Source organism: Aaosphaeria arxii, assembly GCF_010015735.1.
Source record: "Aaosphaeria arxii CBS 175.79 unplaced genomic scaffold BU24scaffold_4, whole genome shotgun sequence".
Lineage (NCBI taxonomy): Eukaryota > Fungi > Ascomycota > Dothideomycetes > Pleosporales > Aaosphaeria > Aaosphaeria arxii.
In genome coordinates, this window is record NW_022983477.1 from 1,490,178 (window position 1) to 1,511,526 (window position 21,349).

General features: G+C 51.4%; 7 protein-coding genes across 7 annotated transcripts; 3 read left to right on the top strand and 4 right to left on the bottom strand.

The window, feature by feature from the left end:
* Window positions 1–778: 778 nt before the first annotated feature.
* On the top strand, window positions 779–3,938 carry BU24DRAFT_450409 (uncharacterized protein). The gene is made up of 4 exons (XM_033531024.1): window positions 779–1,248; window positions 1,310–1,508; window positions 1,564–1,710; window positions 1,760–3,938. The coding sequence occupies exons 1-4, from the start codon at window positions 976–978 to the stop codon at window positions 3,655–3,657; spliced, it is 2,517 nt and encodes an 838-aa protein (XP_033384082.1). The 5' UTR covers window positions 779–975; the 3' UTR covers window positions 3,658–3,938.
* A 1,826-nt stretch (window positions 3,939–5,764) lies between these two features.
* On the bottom strand, window positions 5,765–7,092 carry BU24DRAFT_491955 (Fe superoxide dismutase-like protein). Its single transcript, XM_033533857.1, has 3 exons — window positions 6,980–7,092; window positions 6,735–6,906; window positions 5,765–6,659 (listed from the first exon to the last, which is right to left on the bottom strand). The coding sequence occupies exons 1-3, from the start codon at window positions 7,040–7,042 to the stop codon at window positions 6,004–6,006; spliced, it is 891 nt and encodes a 296-aa protein (XP_033384083.1). The 5' UTR covers window positions 7,043–7,092; the 3' UTR covers window positions 5,765–6,003.
* A 429-nt stretch (window positions 7,093–7,521) lies between these two features.
* BU24DRAFT_184498 (uncharacterized protein) lies at window positions 7,522–9,077 on the top strand. The gene has a single exon (XM_033521654.1). It carries the CDS (start codon window positions 7,711–7,713, stop codon window positions 9,052–9,054), a length of 1,344 nt encoding a protein of 447 aa, XP_033384084.1. The 5' UTR covers window positions 7,522–7,710; the 3' UTR covers window positions 9,055–9,077.
* A 289-nt stretch (window positions 9,078–9,366) lies between these two features.
* Window positions 9,367–11,149, bottom strand: BU24DRAFT_184496 (P-loop containing nucleoside triphosphate hydrolase protein). Its single transcript, XM_033521653.1, has 2 exons — window positions 10,104–11,149; window positions 9,367–10,033 (listed from the first exon to the last, which is right to left on the bottom strand). Exons 1-2 carry the CDS (start codon window positions 10,755–10,757, stop codon window positions 9,455–9,457), a joined length of 1,233 nt encoding a protein of 410 aa, XP_033384085.1. The 5' UTR covers window positions 10,758–11,149; the 3' UTR covers window positions 9,367–9,454.
* A 126-nt stretch (window positions 11,150–11,275) lies between these two features.
* On the top strand, window positions 11,276–12,487 carry BU24DRAFT_422058 (RBP11-like subunits of RNA polymerase). The gene is made up of 3 exons (XM_033527885.1): window positions 11,276–11,483; window positions 11,957–12,015; window positions 12,075–12,487. Exons 1-3 carry the CDS (start codon window positions 11,467–11,469, stop codon window positions 12,392–12,394), a joined length of 396 nt encoding a protein of 131 aa, XP_033384086.1. The 5' UTR covers window positions 11,276–11,466; the 3' UTR covers window positions 12,395–12,487.
* Window positions 12,488–12,735: 248 nt separating this feature from the next.
* On the bottom strand, window positions 12,736–15,953 carry BU24DRAFT_422060 (uncharacterized protein). Its single transcript, XM_033527886.1, has one exon. It carries the CDS (start codon window positions 15,870–15,872, stop codon window positions 12,903–12,905), a length of 2,970 nt encoding a protein of 989 aa, XP_033384087.1. The 5' UTR covers window positions 15,873–15,953; the 3' UTR covers window positions 12,736–12,902.
* A 150-nt stretch (window positions 15,954–16,103) lies between these two features.
* BU24DRAFT_369638 (glycoside hydrolase family 133 protein) lies at window positions 16,104–21,285 on the bottom strand. Its single transcript, XM_033524404.1, has 2 exons — window positions 20,756–21,285; window positions 16,104–20,703 (listed from the first exon to the last, which is right to left on the bottom strand). The coding sequence occupies exons 1-2, from the start codon at window positions 20,992–20,994 to the stop codon at window positions 16,299–16,301; spliced, it is 4,644 nt and encodes a 1,547-aa protein (XP_033384088.1). The 5' UTR covers window positions 20,995–21,285; the 3' UTR covers window positions 16,104–16,298.
* Window positions 21,286–21,349: the final 64 nt, after the last annotated feature.

Below are 21,349 nucleotides of genomic sequence, written 5' to 3' on the forward strand. Positions count from 1 at the left end.
CCGGTGTAAGTGGGTGATCTAGTACAATTCTGGTTAGCACCACGACAATCGTCCCCATAGAACTCGGCAGGGACAATACTCTAATATCGCGTGTAGGGAAAGTGGATATGGATATTAACGCAGTAGGGTTAGCGAAGAGTTACACATAGCTTAAGTAAGCAACATTGTTCAACTTCCATAGATCAATGCTGTTTACCTACTTGGGTAGACAGCCTTGTCACGCAACAATACTAGGAGTAAAACCAGAAACCTCAATGGAAGTCCATCAGGAGTTTTGTTCCGAATCACGTGCAAAGCGTTTTTGAAATAATGGCATATCTTGCACTGCAAATTGAGAGATCGGCTACCAAAATATGATAGGCGCACTGTAGCATCTACCTCACACAACAGGAGGTTCAAGCCGACATGTCACTTCGAGCACACAAGTCAGCTTTGAGAGTGCAAACGATTGGGTCGTGCATTTACGAGTACGGGTGGACCGCTCTAATGGTGGCGATTGTTGAACCCAACAGAAACGCATATATACCCGCAAAATACTACATACATACAATGGAAGTATATAGAAAGACCAGGCGGAGGGGTAGACACAGGAAGGCTGAATCCTTCGGCTGGCCTGATGGGATACGTAGTGTGGCATACTGCTCCCGCCAATCAGCCCAATAAGAGAATATACGCGGGGGTTACGCCAAGCAAGAATACACGAAGTTGTGATAAGATGTACGTCGTACGATTTGCCCCTCACACCGATGTATGCAGCACTAACACGGGCTGAATCAAGGTGCAGGTGCAGGTGCAGATGCAGATGCAAGTGGAAGTGGGGGCCGTGGTGAAAGCAAACAAACACAAAAACCAGCAAGGCTGACACGTGTGGATAAAGAAGGTAGAAGGGCCGGTTGCAAACCTAAGGCCAAAGAGCCTTGCTCACAGCCTACAGCCTAGCGTGCAATCAACCCTGAAAAATTTGAAGCTATTGATATGAATGCTTGGGAGGTCGCTGTTCAGAAGCATCTTGCTTCGCTCCCGCCCGGTGAGAGAGCCGCGTTCCAGGCGCCGGCATCCGTAGAAGACTGTATGACCAAAGTCCACATGGTACGGCATCGTCATCGGCAAAAATATCACAAATTGTTAGAAACACTTCGCCCAATTATTGAGCCGTTGGAGCGTTTCCAAGGTGCCATCGATGTCATTGCGCAAGTTCAAAGTGGTATGATTGCGCCTGTATGGGGTCCATTGCGCGCTGTCATTACGGTATGTTTCCTGCACTTACCTTGAGTCTGCCTGCATTGATTCTAACCAAGACTTGTTGCAGCTTGCCTCGGACCGAATAACTACACTTCAGACACTTACCCGTCTTCTCGAACGCTTAGTGGAACCCCTCAAACGCTTTCAAACATACGAGAACATCTTCAGTGGGAACCCAGCTCTTCAAGCAGCTATTGGCGCGCTGTACAGCGACCTGATAGACTTCTGTACTCGAGCTGTGCGCTTCTTTGGCAAAAGATCAGTTCGTAAGTCAAACTCCCTTATCCACATTCATTACCTGTGCTGAGTTCGTACCTACAGGGACCATATTTGGGTCTTTCGACAAAGATTTTCGCGAAGTGTCTGAGAACATTCGGCATCATTGGACCGAGATTGACATTGCTGCAAACTTTGTTCACATCACACAATCAAGTGCACTTCGAACGGCCGAGAATGATCGTCGCCAGGGTAAGCTCACATGCGTCATCTTGGCTACATGTTGCTAACGATTGGTTAGCTCAACTTCGCGGTGACATGCAACGATGGCTTTTCCCGGCCTCGATTGCCGACGACCTTAACAGATGCGCCGCTGAGTGTGTGGAAGGCTCCTGTAAATGGTTCCAAGATAGCGATCATTACAATATGCTCACTTCGGTTTACGACTCCTACGCAATTCGTATTGTCGGCAGACCTGGTGAAGGCAAGACCACGCTATCGGCCTGGGTTATGCAAAAGTTCCAACGCATGGACTCAATGCGAGTCCTTTGCTTCTTTTGCAAAGCTGGTGATGCTCAGAAGCGCTTAGCAGTACATGTCATTCGAACTTTGCTTTCGCAACTGCTACAATTGCACGATGACGGTTATAATCAATTGGAGAAATGGTACCAGAACTCCGGCCGCCCGATAGCGGAGTCCTTTACAGAACTGTGCGCTGCATTCCTTGACTTGCTTCCACGGATCGGCAAACAGCCATTATGCATCATCATTGATGCAATAGACGAGTGCACCGAACCGCAAGAATTGATCAAAATTCTTCAGAAATGCAAATACTTGGCTCCTGGACCTGTACACATGATCTTGACAAGCCGCGACTATCCGAATTTAAGATCCTTGTTTGACTTCGTGGATGCCCAAATTACGTTTCCAGTACACTTCACTGAGGTTGCCATCAGGAGCTACGTTGCCAACAGGGTTGCTGGTTTAGATTTTGCGCAGGCGAAAGGGCTCCGTGAGGAGGTAATAGCTGAGGTATCTCAAGCAGCCGATGGACTGTGGTTATACGCCAGACTCGCCTTGGACGAAATAAGTCAAGCTTCAGGTAGATCCGAGGTCAGAAGACTTTTGAGTAGTCTCCCCAAGGACTTGATATCCTTGTACAGCTCCATCATAAGATCATCAGAGGCTCGATTTTCTGAGTCACAGATTCGCATCGCGCAGGAAATATTCATCTGGATCGATGGGGCAGACTACATGCCCTGGTGGCATTTTCATTCGAACGATATCCTCGAAGATAGTGCCCTCACCGTGCTTATAACCTTTGCGAACGGGGAAGAGGAGGTGTTCGATCCTATGACGTTGATACAAAGGCTATGTTTTCCGCTCGTTGACGTCTTTTACAAGACAATAGACGGGGAAAGATGTCCTTTTGCGGCCAGCTTTGTGCACTACAGCGCAGAGCAATACCTCAAATGGACCTCGGACATAGATTCCAATCAGCTGCCGCGAATCCTGGGGCACCGGAAATTGCGCAAATTGTACCGTGGGGTCACTTCAGCCTGGTATTTTACGGAGAGTAACGACTTCAAGCACGTTCTATCCGAGCTTCGAGAAGATCCTTACGGTAATGGTGTTGGCGCGTACTTTGAAATGGCATACGGTATGGGGGATAGCTGGCATGCAGCATCTCTTCCAGAGAACCTTGATGAAGACGACAAGAGGATCGTGGAAGAACTTTGCAAGCCACTCGTACGATATATACAAACCACCGAATGCATCGGCTGGGCCGAGGCAGCAATATTGATCAATTATGCTGGTGGTTTTACAAACTTGCTCGAGAACGTTCAGAAGGCGATCGATATTCTCGAAGACAGTGATTCTGGCAAATACATTGCTGGGTGGCACGAATATGTGCAAGCCCGTCGACTCTTTTTCGTAGATTTTGGATATATCCTCAAAATCACGGGACCAGGATATAAATCATGGGATAGAACTACAGCAGTAATGCCAGACGGATTCGAAGATCGAGAGGTCGCAACGGCCATTCTAGCTCTTGGAAGGAAATATCAACACTATGTCGATGAAGCTCCAACAGTTACCAACCTCTCTGGCGAGACGATATCTGAGCAAACTACCAGCTCATCTCGGGAATGGAACCGACGAAGTTCCTCGCAGGATAAGCAGTCCAATATGTCATAGATACGGCAAGCATCGCTTACTCAGTAGTATTGGTATTGGGTTTTGTAAGATTCACACTCTATGTAACAGACGGAACGTGGAGACAAAAGCACAGATCATTTGACAAGGGGTGAGGGAAAGTAGGCGCATTTGTCTGATCAATTCATGTTTTGGGCTAAATGACTGGTTCTCAAAAAGGTGGTGCGGTCGATTTCATATATGCAGAGTTACTTTTCTTCCGTTGCGCGATTGTTAAAGTAGTTGATCTACGGGAACATTGACTTTATCCAACTTGGCCATTGTGCGAGAGTCTCTGTCGTCAGTGTAATAAACTTTTGAAACGCGACTATACTACCGACAAGAACGAAGAAGGAAAAGCATGCGATGCCTTAGAGGAGTGTCGATCGTATCAATTAGCGACCTTCTCGGGACGCTTCCTGGATTTACTGTCAGCATACCATGATTCCGCAATTGTTGAAGCTGCAATCAAATTCTTCACCGAAAAAACACACCACCTTATCGAGAACGAAGCATTATGAGGTTTTCTAGGGAATATCATGATGATCTCATTTCATCTGTTCTAGTTATACCCACAATGACTCCCTTGGCTAGATCTGCAGCCGAACCCTGTCACCGACAAGGCGGACAAGGCTGCAACCTTGTTTGTCGTCTAACTCGATTAGCATAGTTATACACCACCTTGAGCGAGACCTCCAGACCCATGGGTTTCCGAAGTTCTCCCGAAGAAGCTCATGCAACCTACTATGTCCATTAACCTACCACTACTTCGAGCAACGACTTTAAGAGCCAAAACGTCTACCTAGGTTCAAGATGGGCGAAAAGGACACCAATGGGAGCTCCGACTCGAAGACGAACACGCCCGAGACCGAATGGAAGGGCGCGACAGCAACCAAATTCGAAAAGTGCGCCATCCTCCATCACGACCGAAACAACCATTGACAACCTCGACTGACTTATGGGACCAACAGCAAAGCCTACAGCGAATACTTCGATCCATGCCAGGAAGCTGCACAGAAGAGCATACGATGTTTGCATCGAAATGGAGGCGAAAGGGAGATGTGCACGGATTTCTTCCAGTATGACCTCATACTCTTCCTTCGTTTATTTATCATGCGGCGCGCATGGTCTATTCGCTACATGTTCTACTTCCTCCATATCTTCCTGATAAAATTGGCTTTATTATAAACCGCTTGCTAATTCATTTGTGTTTGAACAGAGCCTACCGAGACTGCAAAGAGCAATGGGTACGTACATTTATCGACTTACTACATCCGCATCGAACCACCGACCCCTCTCACGCAATATGATCTTGACTACCTCCCCACCCTCTAATCCATATCATTATCAACCCTCACAATTGGAACATTCTCCTACAACACCTCTATCCAGATCAGAAGCTGACAAATTACCTCTCACAAAACAGCAAAACGCACGGAAAGAAGCCCGAAAGAAAACCTCATGGTTCGGATGATGTGATGTGAGAAATCAACACCATCCACCTCCACATCCCCTCCGAAACCCCCACCCTGCCCCGGAGCGAACAGAAGCGAAGGGAAAGGGCCATTGTACATTACTCCACTCACGGCATCCGAGCCCGGCGTTTTGCTTCCAACGAAAAGAAAACATTCCCAGCATGTATAGTTGTACAATTACGATTTGATAAGGAAGAAACGGACGTGGAATAGCGATTTTGGATGATAGATCGGATATACCAATGAATGTTTTGAATTGGACTTCGTCTCCCATTCTATGACACTCTGCCGCTTCTAATGCATTTGAACATTCTACTTGCAAGGGAGATTGCATTTGATAGTACATACATTAGATCCATACGGCAAACATGGAGATCTGCGTGAGATCTAAATTCCTGAATCGCACTCGTTGACGCGGGGTTCATTGTTCTTGGGATGGGCGCCTTTGTCGCCTTTTTGGTGCGCACGTCGCTGTGTAACCTCATGCTATAGTGTATTCGCACAGCATCTTATGTTGCTCTCGCCATTGTTACACAAAGGGAAGGTCTTTGTTTTGGTGACAGGTCACCCAGTGATGCATACACGGCCACACAATCCCAAATCTCGAAGTCCATGTCTGTCTAGTGCGAGAGAAGCGAATTGAGTTTTGTACCTTTTTTATATTTCTACATGCAGTTGGTGACTACAGATGTGATCTCCCGCAAATCATCTATCAATAAATAAAAGCGAGTATCGGTACAGATGATATTGTTACAGTAGCGTAATGCGATCCCGGTTTGTCTGCTTTCAATCAATTCCTCATTTTCCGTTCTCCTTTTGTTGTCTTTCCTCTCCTTTATGTTTCTTCCAGAGCGATGATGTATTTTCTTTTTCTTTAGGTGAAGAACTTATTCACCTGGACGCTCTGGTCCGACTTCGTGAACTGTCCCAAGCTGCTAACCGTGTTCCAATCGATCTTATTCCACCACGCCTGGAGGTACTTGCTCTTGCCCTTGACGCCGTAGTCGTGGAGCCACGCGTGTTCCCACGTGCTCACGCAGAGCAGCGGGACAACATCGATACCTCCTAGGGGCTTCTTCGGCCTGTTATCCTGCTTCGCTGCCTGGCCGAAGGTGCCGACGTTGTTGAGCTGCTGGAACGATTCCGCGCTGTGGGTGTTGAGGTCGTGGGACTGGCGGCGGTAGTGCGCACCGGAGATGGGGGTACCCGCGAGGTAGGTGGGAAGGATGCGGAGAGGGCGGAGGGAGGTGTCATTGGTTTGGACGAGCCAGACGAAGCCTGGGCCGAACATGGCATCAGCGGTTGCGAGGAACTCTTCGCGGAGGGACTCGAAGGAAGAGAAGTTGTTGTTTATAGCAGTGGCGAGCTCGGAGGGGGGAGTGGATTGCACGTTCGGGTCCTTGGAGATGCCGCTGAAAAAGAAGTGGTTGTTGTAGGCCATCGAGGCGACGTTGAAGCCGTAGGCCGTGGTGGGGTTTCGTGACCATTCGATGACGAGGTCTTTGACGTCCTTGTTTTCGAACGGTGTGCCTGTGGGAAGGCTATTGTGTTAGCTTGGATAGCTCTAATGAGTGAGATCGTGGAATTGAGGGGAAATTGTCGCACCTGATGTCGTCGCATTTAGCTCGTCTGTGATGTGCTGCTGGTATTGGTCGTAGGCAATTGAGAAGCCCTTGGGACTGAAGAGTCCCGGTATGCCATTTTTGCTCAATTGCTCATGGTTCGCAAGGGTTGCTCTTCGGTGGATGTATCGTGCGATGGCAGGGGAAAATGATCTCTATTGTGAGTTGTCAGTGGATCGATCCATCGGGCCCCAGATGCGGCCGCGAGATGCGTTGGGCGGGACTCACGGCAGGAGCTGCAGTGCGCGATTGAATGGCACCTGGCCGCCGTAAAAGTGTGCGTATTATCATGGCTGTGGAGTTGTGTGTGTATTGATTGGGAATTGGGGAATTCTGGATGGGCAGACGACAACGACGTCGGTTCCTACGATCATGTCCAATATCTTTTCTTCCCGCACGCGCTAAGGCGACGAGCCAATCACAGCGCGCTACCCCAAACATCCGTCCTGGATTCGAAACACCAAACATTACCGCCCGCATGTCCCCTTCCACGACATCGACAATGCATAGCCACACGTCGTGAAGAGTCATATGCCATTGTAACATTGCAAAGCTCTTAGCGTGTCCTCCCACACTAGCCATTCAGCGTCTGCCATCCAGTCGGCGCGTCCATGTCTCTATTTCCAGAACACTAGGCAATGAATTACTGGTACTACCGGAGCTCGAGCGGCGGTTGACCAGACTTTGTTCCGGCTTGTCGCCCGTTTGTTACACGATCAAGATATGTAGGTATATACTGGCAGGTCGCATAATGAGCCCATTTCCTTTGCATCTCTTGTTTGCATCGTTCGACTTCGTTTCACGGTTTCCTTTTTCTCTGGTCATCTTCCGAATCCAACTATGTCATTATAATTTGTCTCATAAACATCCCCCCACGAAACAATAGACCTTTCTTTCGAATCTATTCAGGTATATAACTCGTCGAGTACCCTGGAGGTACCACTGTACAACTATTCGTAATGCGTTTCTCCTCGACAAACAAGTCCTTGATGGGCGTTTCCAGCATATCTCTCCTCCTCCTCGCGACAACCACCTTTCCACTCATCCAGGCAGCAAGCATATTCCCTCGACAAGCAGAAACATGCGGTGGGAACAAAGAACTGTCTCAGTGTGGGAATGCATTTCCTTCAGACTTCTGCTGCCCAGCGAACACGGAATGCAAGTCCCTCAACGTAAAAGACGGCATCTCCGCAATATGTTGTCCAAAGGGACAAGATTGCTCGTTTCTTCTACCCATCACTTGTGATATCACTGCACTCAACGCAACGCTCCACCCAGACAACCAGGTTCATCTTGCCAACAGTTCTGCGGTCGAGCTTCCCAAGTGCGGATCCAAGTGCTGTCCATTGGGTTACTCTTGCAAAGGCGATATGTGCTCTGCCGACAATGGCAGCACTCCCCCATCAGGTACACCCACTGGATCTCCAACGCCGTCTTCCACGGATACATCGTCGGTCTCTCAGACTGCAACAGCAGAGTTCCCACCTGTTGTCAAAGTCGAGCAAGGCTTCAACGCCAAATCGTTCGCCGCGGGTTTCTTTCCTGGCATCATACTAGGTGTCCTAGCAACACTAGGCATCATGTGGCTCATCAAGAAGCGTCGCGATCTCAATGAGAAGAACCGCTACTCTGGCGACTTCGGACATGTTGCACGAACGATTAGCGACCCAATCTATGATCCCGCCCGCGCTGCTCGCGTCGACTTCATCCGCCGGGGCTCGCACTCCGCTCAGAATTCGCCAAATTCGACGACCGGCTTTATGAACAACCGCAATAACAACAAACCCACAGGAGGCGGTCTGACCCCAAGGATCAAGAGCATGTGGGAACGCACGCCGAGACTCGGGGCCCTGGGCTTCAGCAGTAGTAGCAGCGCATTCCCATCGAACGGACTGCCTGCGAATCCCGCACCACCTGCTCCCGCAATCCGCGCTGGCGACCATCGAGATCCGTACAGAACGCCTCGTCAGACACCTCGACAGGCAACATCGTCTCGCTCGCGCGCGACATCGATAGGCACGGCATCGATCAACAACCACGCAAGGAGACCTTCGATCTCGCAGCACGAGAATCGCCCCTTCGTGGCACGCAGCGAAAGCCAAGAGACGATAGACATCCTGATGCCATCAAACAGCGATTCTCTCCTCCGACCGCCAAAGGCACCGGGCATGCGTGAGAACAACAGGTGGACACAGGATTCGAACACCACGACGGTGACGAAGCTGATGGAGAGTGTGGGATATGGTGAGGCCGACAGGGAGAAAGTCCGGAACTTTCAAGCGACCCCTGGACAGGCGAGGTGATTGAGATTCGTGTCGTTGTAGTCTTTTGGGCTCTTTTCGGCCTTCTGTCATTCATTTACATCGGAGCGGGAGTTTTCTTTTGGTGCCTTTGCACATGACATACTGCATCTGATCAGGAGTTTTCTTTCTAATAGTCGTTTCTTGTTCGGTGGTCGGCGTTTGCCCTTTGAGAGGAAATACATGATACCAGGCCTTGCCACCCACCCAGACTGCTGCTTTGGCATTGTCTGTTTTATTTTATTACAACAAATGAAAATCTATTCTACACAGTCGGTTCGTTTCGTATTAATATTGTCACTATAATAGATCAAGTAGTCAAGCCTATTCCACAAATTGTCACCTGGCTTGCCTTCACCTCAATTCCCATCGTGTGATGCCTCAACCGTCGTTCGTGATCCAATCAAGTCCCACGCTCCTCAGCGAGCTTCCGTTCAAGCGCCCCAAGCAGCTGCCGGAAGTCACACGGCTCGGCGACAGTGTACTCAGCAAGAGCCGCGATGGGCAGGGTCCGAAGGGTCCGTGAAGAGAGACCCATTGCAGACTGTGCTATTCTTCGCAGCAATATTGGCGCTGTTTCAGGCTGATCATCATATGTGAGATGTGATAGGTTGCCGATGACCCAGTCCAGATCAGGGACGTACGACCTGTCCTCCTTATGAAGAGAGTTGTGTGCGCTTAATGGGGAAAGAGACACAGGCATGAATTTTGGGGTCCCTTGTTCCGCTTGTGTGCTATTCTTGGTGGCTGCGTTGAGTTCTGTGACATCATAGACCACGAGTCCAAGTTTGATAAGTTCGTTGATAGCTGAGCGAAGGATATTATAGATGCAATCCACGTTCGGGCTGTCGAGATGTTTCTTTATTCGGCAACGGTCCACGAAAGCGTCATCGAGCACGTCTTTAAGATTGCTCGTGCAGATGATCACTACGTTTGGTCGGTTGTAGAGCTTGTCAAGACCTCTGAGTAATTCATTTGTGGACTGCAGGTAATGTAAGCCTGTTGGAACCAGTAATCTAGTGGCGAGTAGTGAACTTTGTGCATTCACCTACTCTGAGATTTTCGTGACATTCAGTGCCGGATGCCGCCTTCTCGCGTGACCCTGCCAGTGTTTCAACCTCGTCTATTGATACCACAACGAGAGTCGATGGATCGTCTGAATGCAAACGTATGTTCTCGAATAGCTTGCCTACAAGTTTGCTTGATTCTCCGAACCATCTACTGAGCAGTATATGGCAATTGATTTCAAGGAACCTGGCTTTAGGGTAGATGTGGGCCATCCGAATTGAGAGCTTTTGGGCAAGGGCTTTTGCAAGCGTAGTCTTTCCGGTGCCTGGGGCACCATACAGCAAGACCAAATTCAGCCAGGTTATTGTAGATGATCTCAGGTCAGTCTTGTGAATAATATGCATCATGCGAGTGATGATCCGAAACAATTGTTCTGGGAGCGGTTCATCGAAAACAAGACCTTCCCAACACCCATCAAAGTCTAGGTACGGTAAGGGTAGTATGGAAAATGAAGAAGCACTATCCGAATCATCATCAGGGGTTTCGACGTGATCTTCGACTGTGTGAAGATTGTATACTGCCACTTCGACGTTGTTGTTGGACAGGGTATGGTTCACGGCACTGCTGTCCAGATCTGAATGGCCTGTAACTTTGCAACTCTGGATGAGGTTCTGACAGGAAAGTGTATCTATAGTCATGATCTGTGAGTAATCATATCAAATGCAATGGTATGGCTGTGTTAGTTATAGAAGGCGATGCGAAGAAACCCACTCGTGTCATTGAGCTGCTGGCCTATCCTGACTGATCGATAGGTTTGGAAAAGCCACCTGCGGACTTGATCCTGGATTTGATGGATGTTGATGCATCCATCGTCTTTGGCATCCTCATAAAGCTTGACCTCAATGTAAAGAGTGAAGTTGTGTGGTGAATGCTGGTCTGGGCTCTGAGCCTGTAGTGAATAGTAATTGGGTGACGGCATTTTGCGTATGGATTGTTAGTCGGGATTCGCTCAGAAGTGCAATCACACAATGCGTATGGACCTAGATAGTTCAGCCCCGTTCCTTGTCTGTATACTGGGCGTGAAGTGAATGATGCACCTCGAAGTGAATAGGATGAAGGCACTGCTGAGTCACTAGCGCTGGTGAATCTCAGCAGGTGCCTACCTACTCTACATAAGGAAGGCGGTGAGTGGCGTACAAAGGATCCTGGGGAGCTTTGGAACCTCAATCCTAACTTCAACCTCGTCTGTCTTCTTCTCCATTCCTCCATTTTGCTGATCTCGCCATCTTCAACTTCGTCAACCACCTGTACACGCATTTCTTTGGAGTCGGGGGTGCCATCTATATTCTTATCATATAATCGCAATTTCAACGCACCACCTTAAGACCAGCCAGTTCAAAAGTCGCCATGAACGCACCAGATAGGTAAGTCCATAACTTCTGATCTTCTTCCATTCTACCTCGAAAATCCCTCTACAATCGCTCTCGGCTCTCGATGTACACGGTCTTCGCACAAACTACACCCGGCTGCTCGGTTCGCATCATCCTCGAGAAACGCGCGACACTGTTTGCCTGGCTCGTTCACCATGACGGGTGAAAGTCACATTCACGACATTGTTTTGCGCAGCAACGCGCGCCTTCACCATCATCACGCCGCGTCGCGCTGGGCGTGTTTGTTTTGACTGCACCGCCGTACCGCTTCGGACGCAACTTTCCACGTACCCCGCCACAACCATTGCAGCGAGCGATTCCCCACGGCAACATTGCAACCCCGCAGCCATGGTTTATACAAAGACCGCCAGCCAGTACATCGAGGAGCATCCGAGTGCGATTAAGAGCAATCCCTTGTGTTATTATCGTCCTATTACATTCAGATCTGACCATGAGGGTGTGGATAGATTCGAACTCTTTATTCTCGATCCAGACGAGAAGAAGGTCGAGACCAAGGAGGAGACCCGTAAGTAAACCATCCTTCAGCGTTCAAGATCCAGCGCGCCTAATCTTTTTATCCTCCAGGCGCACCTCATACCACTGTCTTCACGTTCAACAAGGAAGACCACACCCTCGGCAACCTGCTCTCGCAGCGCCTCCACAAATACCCCTACGTGACCTTCAGCGCCTACAAGATCCCCCACCCGCTCTTCGCCCGCTTCGAGCTCCGCGTGTCCACGGACGGAACAGTCACCCCCAAGGAAGCCGTCATCGCATGCTGCAGGGACATCGTCGGGGACCTCGAGCAGGTGAGCCGCAGCTTCACCACCGAATGGCTCGGCAAGCGCATCGTTTCGGAGGGTGAGCAGGAGCGTATGGCTCGCGAGCGGGATCCCTTCCCTTGAAGCGGCGGCGACGAGATTCGCGACACGCTATTCAATCAATCGAAAGCGAAAAATGCATGCATAATGGGCGTTAACGGGTGGCATGGTTATGGGGCTGGTGTATTACCTCTTTCACCCGGCGCAATAACAGGGATTCGATATTCCTCCAGGCGATGAAATTGCTTGCTAATACAACAACCATCTTGGAAAGTCCGCAGGATATATCTTAACGAAACGCAGCAAGTGGCAGCTTGGAGGTAATAATCACAAGTAAATCAAAATATTTTACTGAAGAAACTCTCCCCCCAATGTGTCTTACAACACAGTGCACTGTAAACATGCCTGAAATCAACATTACCTGATACTTGTTGTATTGAATGTGAACCTATCTTTTCATGCCTATAACTCCGGTTCTTATCCCTATACCTTATACTCTGATACCTGATATCTACCATATTATATAAACGCCCTTTTTTGGAAAAGAAAAAGAAAAAAAAAGCCTAGCAAACAACATCCACCATCCCTACACCTAAGAAGCCTGAGAAGCCTGCGACGCCTCCCCAAGCAACCGCTGCAAATCCGCGAGACCCGCGCCCGCCCTCCTGTTCCCCTTCCTCTTCCTCTCGCCCTCCTTCTCCGCAAACGCCAACCCCATCAACTTCCTCTTATCCTCCTGGATCCCCAGCACGCGCTGCTCGATACTCCCCTCGACGACCAGCCTGAAAACCTTCGTCTCCCTCTTCTGGCCGAGGCGGTGCACGCGGTCGACGGCCTGGTCTTCGATCGCCGGCGCCCACCACGAGTCGGACATGATGACGTGGTTGGCAGCGACGAGGTTGAGCCCGACGGAGCAGACAGCCAGGGACGCCAGCATCACCGTCGTGTCAGGGTCGGAGTCGAGGGCCGCGAGCGCGGCGTCGCGCTGGGTCGCGGACATGGAGCCGTCGATTCGCGTAGTCTTGAAGCCCGCGGCCGTGATGTGCGGGGCCAGGATGTCGAGGAAGGAGGTCCACTGGGAGAAGATGATCGTTTTGTTGGTTGGGTCTTGCTGGGCGGTGGCGCGGAGGATGGAGAGCAGGGCTTCGGTTTTGGAGGACGTCGAGGTGGAGAGGGAGGTCAGGTCTGCTTGGGAGGGTTGTGGAGGGGCGATGGTCTCTTTGGCAGGTTTCACGGTCGTGGAGGGGAGGGATTCGAGCTCCGCGCGGCACATGGGGCATTTGTGTTGGGTTTCGATGACGCGCTCGAGGCAGGGTGTGCAGAAGACGTGGGCGCAGCGCGTTATGACGGGCTCGCGGAGGGAGTCGAGGCAAATGGGGCAGTCTTCTTGGGAGTCGATGGAGAGTTGGAGCATCTTTTGGAGGGCCACTTTGTTCTCGTCCGTCAGGTCTACAATGCCTTCTTCTTCGAGCTGCGACATCACTGATGCGAGGCGTTCTTCGCCGACGAGCTTCCAGTGGTCGCATAGCTGCCTCATGCGGAGGAGGGCCTCGAGTAGATGGCGGTACATGTTTGCGGCGTCCTTGCGTCCGTTGAGGTTCTTGCGGTAGACGTCGAGCGTTCCCTTGGCCTGGGCCTCTAGGGCATCGTACTTCTCCTGTTCGTGGGGCAACAGCTTGATATGGTGGACGTACTCGGAGAGCTCGGGGAGGCGAAGGTCGATGAATGCCATCTCTTTCTTACGGCGGAGACAGATATCACCCATGAGCTGTTGCAGTGTCTTGTTGGCTCGAGTATCACCCTGCGCGACAGGCCGGATAATTGCGCCGTGGAAGATCTCAAGCTGGCTCAAGCCGCCAGAGAGGCCAATGAACTTGACGAGGGAGAACAAATCCTTCAGAGTATTGATGATAGGAGTGCCTGTTAGCGCCCATTTGGACTGAGCCATGATCTGCGTTACAGCGACGGCCCTCTTGGACTTAGGGTTACGGATGTTGTGCCCTTCGTCTAGAATGATCCGGCGCCATTTCACAGAGAAGACACCCGTTTTCCGTGGAACTGCAGTGTTCTTCACAGAGTGGTACTCGGAAGACACGGAGTCGTAGGTGCTGATGACCACATCGTAATTCTTAATTTCCTTCGGGTCGATCTTTTGCTTCCTGGTTCCGTGGTAGAACATGATGCGTAGAGCGTATTCCTCCTTGATGTGCTTGGCCATCTGAGTGCTCCAATTGCTCATGACAGAGACAGGGGCTAATATCAGAGTCGAATCTGCGGTATCTGAATGACGCCGGCCGAGCGCTCGGTCTGCCATTATGAGCGAGATGACCTGGATTGTCTTTCCAAGGCCCATATCATCGGCAAGAATGCCACCAGAAGCCAGTGGAGGATTGGCCAAGGAGAAATTCGTGGCGACGTTGGTGAAGACATTGGCCTGTCTAGCATGGCGTTGCCAGAGCTGGACCACCTTGCCGCTTCCAGCAGCAGGCAACTCCGGACTCTCCTTGTCCAGCATCCACTGAAGACCTTGAAGCTGGAAGGGATGGAGTTCAGTGAGGAGGGCAGCAGGCTGTTCAGCCTTGGGTATGGCCTCCAAATCCTTCTCCTTGATACCGTACTGCTCCACAATCTCCTCGACATTCCTCGGATTAAACCGCTGACTACCACCCATGATATCCTCCATACTCGGCCCAGGCCCCATGCCCTGTGACCCCCCACCCGCAAACTCACCCAACGGATTCTCCCCCCAAGCCTGGAACGCATCGACTACGGCCTCGCCATTCTTCTTCGCCTCCTTCGCCGCCTTCGCCGCCAGCTTCTCCCTCTCCTTCCTCTCCTTCTCCTCCCTCCGCTGGCGGTCGACGACAGACTTGACGGGGAGCTTACTATCCTTCATCCTCTGGACGAGATTCATCCTCTCGACCGGCTCATTCGTGCCGTAGAGGAACAGATCCACCGGACAATCGTAGAACCCCTTCTCGCCCGTCAGAATCCCCTCGACCCTCAGCGACCGGTCATCCATGTACGGCGCGAGTTTCGCCGCAATGGTCCGCGGGATGTGCCCGATCTGCTCGCCCTGGACGTTCAGCACGCGGATCGCGTTGCTGTCGTACGCGTTCTCTGGCTCGCGGCGGACAATCACCATCTCGCCCATGGTCGCGTAGCCGGAATAGTAGCGGATTCCTACGATCTTCGCGTGCATGGGCCCGTAGAAGACGTAGTCGTATTCACGGTTGCTGGGTGCCTGCGTTGAGTCCGGAACTTCCTGGGAGCCATCGTCTTCTTCGTCGTCCTCGAAGACGTAGGGCTGCGATTGGGGGGCGCCTGGGCGGGATTGGGAGCTTGATTGGGGTTGGGATGAGGAGCTGGGGGTGCGGTTATTATAGCCGGTGCGCGCCTGCTTGGATGGACGTGGACGTCCTGGTTGGGATGAAGACGCGTGAGAGACGGCATATCCTTGGGAAGAGTATGGGGTGGATGATGGCTGCGAGGAGCGTGGGAAGTCATCGTCATCATCGCCGGTGAGATCAATTGTCTCAACGTGCCTCTTACGCGGAGGCATACTAGCAGATGCAATATATTCGCTTTAGGAAAGATAGATACTAGGAAGATACTAGGAGAATTCTGGGAAGGTGAAGAGGGTGTGGGGGCTGTTAAAGTCGCGAAGCGAGAGTGGGGATCTATGTTTACAGTTCATGGGGAACGCGCTAAGGACGCGACCCACGTGTTTGGCGGCCATGACATCACACAAAACATTCCTATCATCGCAAGCAAAAATGGTCCACAAAAAGCTATTACCACAAACTTTCATGGGAGTTTATTGAATCGTATAAAAATGGAAATTCCATTTTATCAACAGCGTGTACAGTCCTAGGATCTAGGTATCTATATATGTAAGAATACGTCCATGGCACCATTCCCGTGCCATGGCGAGCTTGAGCCATCATCCAGTGAAGTCAAGCGCAGAATGAAATCGTGCTCCTAACTATTAGACATTACCCGCCAATTCATATTCTCTCGCATCCTGGAACAGGTCGATCAGGCAGCTAGCCGACCATGCTTGCGTCGGACAAGAATCACCGCACAGCTCGCCGTCCTTCTGTGTGAGTTCGGTCAATCCTGCCCAGGGAGACTCCTGGATTGCCTTCATGCATCCCGCCATGCGACGAGTGACCTGCTGGTAACTCTCAACCCTTTCTTCTGGTGTCTTGCGCCTCTTCAAGTCGAACTTCAGCAGGGCGCGCAAGAAGAAACCGGTGGGCCAGAGCCACTCCGGACCCTGATGGTAGTTACGGCCCTTGGACGTGTGGAAGTCTGTCGAGTCCTCGCTGTTGATGTAGTAAGGTCGATAGTTGAGGTCGGAAGGATCGAGCGTCCTCATTCCTTGAGGGCCAAGCAGGTGTTGGTCTGCTTGCTGCAAAGCGTAAAGAGCATGTTCGGTGGTGAACAGCTCAGGTGCAACAGCCATCGCGACCGGGAAATTCGGGCGCAGTTGGTAATCCTCGTATTCCTTTCCGGAGCGGTAGACATCCTTGTAGATACCACGGCGATTGACAACGTTGGAGTTGACATCGTATTTTGCGTCCTCTTCTACGGTTCGGGGGACGTAGTAGGCGTGCTCGAAGCTAGCTTTCAGTTTCTCAGCCCAAGCCTTGAAAGTGATCGTCTCCTTTCCATCATTGAGAGTGACACCGTCGTACTTGTAGGTGCCACGCTCATGGAGCTGAGCGACCCAGTTCAGAGTGCTGTACAACATGCCGGTGATCTCGACGGGAGCGCCGTCGCGGGGAGTGCCGGGAACACCTTTGCTGCCAGCCTTTTCGCTCTCGCCCATCTTGTCCATCCACGTGCCACAGTTCCACTGGTTGCCTCCGAAGATGATACCGGTCTCCCAGTCAGTCCAGATCTTGATGTCGAAACCTTCCGATTTCATTTGGCTATCAAGGTTAGGACCGGCGTTGTATTCACGGAAGTCCATACCAGTTGCATGTCGCTGCAAAGCTTCTTGAATCACGTCCTCAATGGTGGAAGATTGAGAGTAAGCTCGCTCGTCCTCGTGAGAGAACCATGTATCATCGTACGGCAGGAAGCGGCGTTGGACCTTGTCCTGGAGGATGTCGAGGCCGTTGGGAACGATCTTAGTGTAGTCTTGGATGTTCTGGAGGAACCACCATACAGAGTCGCGAGAATTGTAGCGAGGAAGCTTTCCGCCGCTCAGCAGATTTGGAATCATACCATGCTTGAGAACGCTGGCGAACGCGAGGATGTGCTCTCGTGCATCATCGTAGCGTCCTGTACCCATGTAAAGTCCACGGGCCGAGATGCAGATATCACGTCCCCAGCAGCGTGCCCAATCGTACGCGAAATGCGGCAAGCCCGCAGCGCAGCTGGGTACGGTCTTGGTTGGCCAAAGGGATGCGCTGTTCATGTATCCCGTCACTTGGGTGCTGACCAGGGCAAGGCTACGCAAGAAAGGCTGACCATTTCGAACGTTCTCACCAAGGAGTTCGATGTTGCGGTCTACTGCGGCATTATAGGCAGTCTGGATCACCAGGGCGAAATATCTGGGTAGCAGGTAGCTTGGAACCTTGCGAATAGCGTCACAGCGCTCTTTCAGCCACTTAGCGGGACCTTGGATACGGCTGTACCTCTCCTTCTGTGAGATACGCTCCAGACGGCCTACGCAGTAATCGAGAGCCCATTGCCCCTCTCGCAAGTGGTTGCAAAGAGGATGACCAAGGTTGTTGTCATTGACAATGTCTTTGAGAACACTCCACCAACCTTGGAGGCCGGCGTAGACTAGAGGTCCGTGGCCAGGTACATCATAACAGCCATCGCGGTTATCCGTAGCATCTCGCTCCTCAGCGTCGCACCTGTAAAGGATGTAGTTGAGATCGGCCAAATTGACATCTTTGAAAGCAGCTCGTGCGCCGCTCGTAACGAATTTATCGAGACCCTCGGCATGCTCAGCACTTGGGACCCAAGTTTCGAACAGAGCAATACTGCCTGGTGGGAAATGGTCGGGGATCTTGATGTTCGTGTCCTCGCCGGCGGATTCAATGACAACACCCTCGAGATCTTTCGTGCGGCTAGGCAGACCGCGCAGCAACTTCTCATCTCCGATGATTTTCGCTCGCGTCTCTGCGCTGTTGTCGACCTCCAAATTCCAGCTACCGATAAGCTTGGCTTGAGTGCCGGGGAGGTTGGTGGGGCCAAACCCGCCATTGCCGTCACCAGAACCTGGGAATGCAGTATGGGCAATAAGGAAGTAGCCCTTCCTGGAATCGGGATTCACCCTGTGCACAGTGATGTACTCGCGGTCGTGGTGGATGTAGGTCTCAGAATACTCCTTCTTACCCATCTCGACATGGACTCGGTTGAGGATCTTTTTGATGCCCCCGATGCCACCCTCACCAGCTCCCTCCTGGACGGGCGCAGAGGAGTTGATAGAAGAGTAGAGCCTCTTCTCATGCACAAGCTCGATAAGCTCGGGGTAGACTTCGTCGAAACCCATAACACTTCCAGTTGCACAAGAACACATTGAAACAAGTGCAGCGGTAGGGAGGGTATCACGGGCATCACGCTTCTGTGCAGGCGTTTCGTTATCGTGTGTGCAGTCCATGAAGAGAGCATGTACTGGGCTACGCTTGATCTTGTGAATGATCTCGTTGGTTGTCTCGGAATCCGCATTCAAAACCTCGTCTGGGTCGAAGCTTCCAATGGGCACACCGCCATGACGATGGACTAATCTGCTAAGCTCCTGGGTACTCCAAGCCTGCATGGCTTCACGGATCAGTGCACTAAGGCCAAGGCGCATCACGAATTTGAAGTCCATCTCTTCCGATCCCGAGAACAGCTCAGCGCAGACGAAGATGTTGGAATTGACTGTTCGAGCCTGGTCCAACATGTACTCGGCGAGGTGGATGGGTGTGGAGTGACAATTGTCGATACGGAATCCGGAGAAGTATTTGGCCATGAGACGTGTGTATGCTGCCATATGCTCCCATAGGTACGGATTGTCCTTGGGACCGTCACCATACCGAAGTTTCACACAATCTCCCCAGACAATGACCTCTCGTCTGAGGTAGGCACGGGACTTCGGGCCAGCGTTGTCCCTCATGGCATCTGCTGCCCAGACCCAACCATTGTTGACAAGGGCAAGGGCCTCAGGATTATGCTTCTCCGTAGTCTGATTAAGGGGAAGGCGAGTGAAGTATGATTCGATCAGTGGGCTGGCCTCGGTAATCTCGCCTTGCTTGGGGCCATGGTCATCAATGCGGACATACTTGATGCGGTTGAAGAGTTGCTCGAGCATTTCTGCGATGTCGCCATCGTACTCGCGGTAGAATTGCAGATTGACCTCTTCTGCGACTCGGCGAATAGCATCATGCGCTGCCTTCTCATCCGGTGTAGCATCAGAACGACTGTCGAACCGTCCGAAGAGAGCGCAAAGCAGGCTAGCACCTGTAGTTGGGTCGATGTGGCGTCGGAACCTCTCGCCCAAGCGATCTCCTCCTTGAAGGGCGTGATCAACGAGGAAATCTGCCTTCTGCTTCAGGGTCCAATCTTTCACTGCTTCCAAGCCTCGGATGCCAGCTTTTCTAAAGCCGTCCTCGGGGAATTCAGCTTGTCCACTCTTCCACGACTGGACAATGGCCTCGGTGTCACGTTCAACATCAAGAACGTAGTACTCCCATAGTTTGCAGCCTGCGAGAACGCGAGTCTTGACGCCCTCCATAATCTTAAGAAGGTCGTCTGTACTCTCAAGCTTGGTCGGCAGTCCAAGAGACTTCAGATCTTTGCTGTACTGTAGTAAAGCAGTATCCAGGTCGAGGGCAGCCCGTAGCCATGGCGCCGTGTCTACGTTGTAGCCAGCTTCCGGGTGTTCCTCCAGCCACTTGCTGTTGTTGGCCGTGTGATTCCAAACCACGTCAGTCATGGCCAAGAGGTTGTACTCCTCGCGCATTTTCTTCACCATATTGGCAACATCCTCCTCGCCGTTGGGAAACGCCTCCTTGTCGAAATGAAGCTGATCGTATATACTGTAGGGAGAATTTGATGCGCCGCGGATTGAAAGTGGCGTAAAGTGCACCATGTTGTAGCCGCGCTGGCTGATCCCCCGCAGATGATTTTCCCATTCCGATGGAAAGCTGCCCATGAACTTCGATAATATCGAGATCACCGACACGGCTTCAACGGGGAGCCGCTCACCTCCAAGCTCCAGCTTTGGACATACATCGATGTAGTATGTAGGTGTCCGCGTGGGCTCTGTTGGGGTGACGTCGGTGAAAGACCACTTTGGAAGGGGGGAGTAGGTCGTGTAGAAGGAGTATGCATTGGCTTCATGGATAGGGACATCAATTTCGGTGGTGCCGTTGAAATCGGGTTTCAGCCTGGTCACGATGTCAGAGGGTGCGGGCGGTGAGCATGTTCGGTCCGGCTTACTTGTACTCGCGATACTGATCACGCTTGAATTTGTCGCCTTTGGCGGGAATATTCACCCACAAACTCCCTTCGCGACATATCGAGCTGGTACCCTCGATCTGAAATCTGACAACGTACGCAGGCTCCGTTGGCGGTGGGAGGTAGATGTAGGTTCCGGGGACCGCAGGGGCGCCGGAGTCGGTCAATGGCAGCTGGTAGACCACCTGAGAGCCTTGTCTCTTTGACGTTATTGCTGACATTTTCGTGAGATGAATTGAGAGGCGGGTAGGATGTGTGAATATGGGAGATCGGCCTCAAAGTAAATAATGCGACGAGATTTTCACGCAGTAAGCTGGTAGTAATAGCGATGGTTTAGGACAGAGGTGCGGATGAGGTGTGAGGTATGGAGGTATTGCAAAGTTTACTTTTGAGAGAAACGATGGACAGCGTCAAGTCAAAAAGGCAGAGAGTATGGACAAGTGAAGAAAAGGAATGAGGGAGCAATTGCCCGCCACGATGTTGTTTATTGAAAAGAAGCCAGCGGTGCAAGAGCTTTGGTGAGACGTGTGAGATCGGCAAGGAACAGGTGGGATTTTCCATTTCCCGCGCTACGTC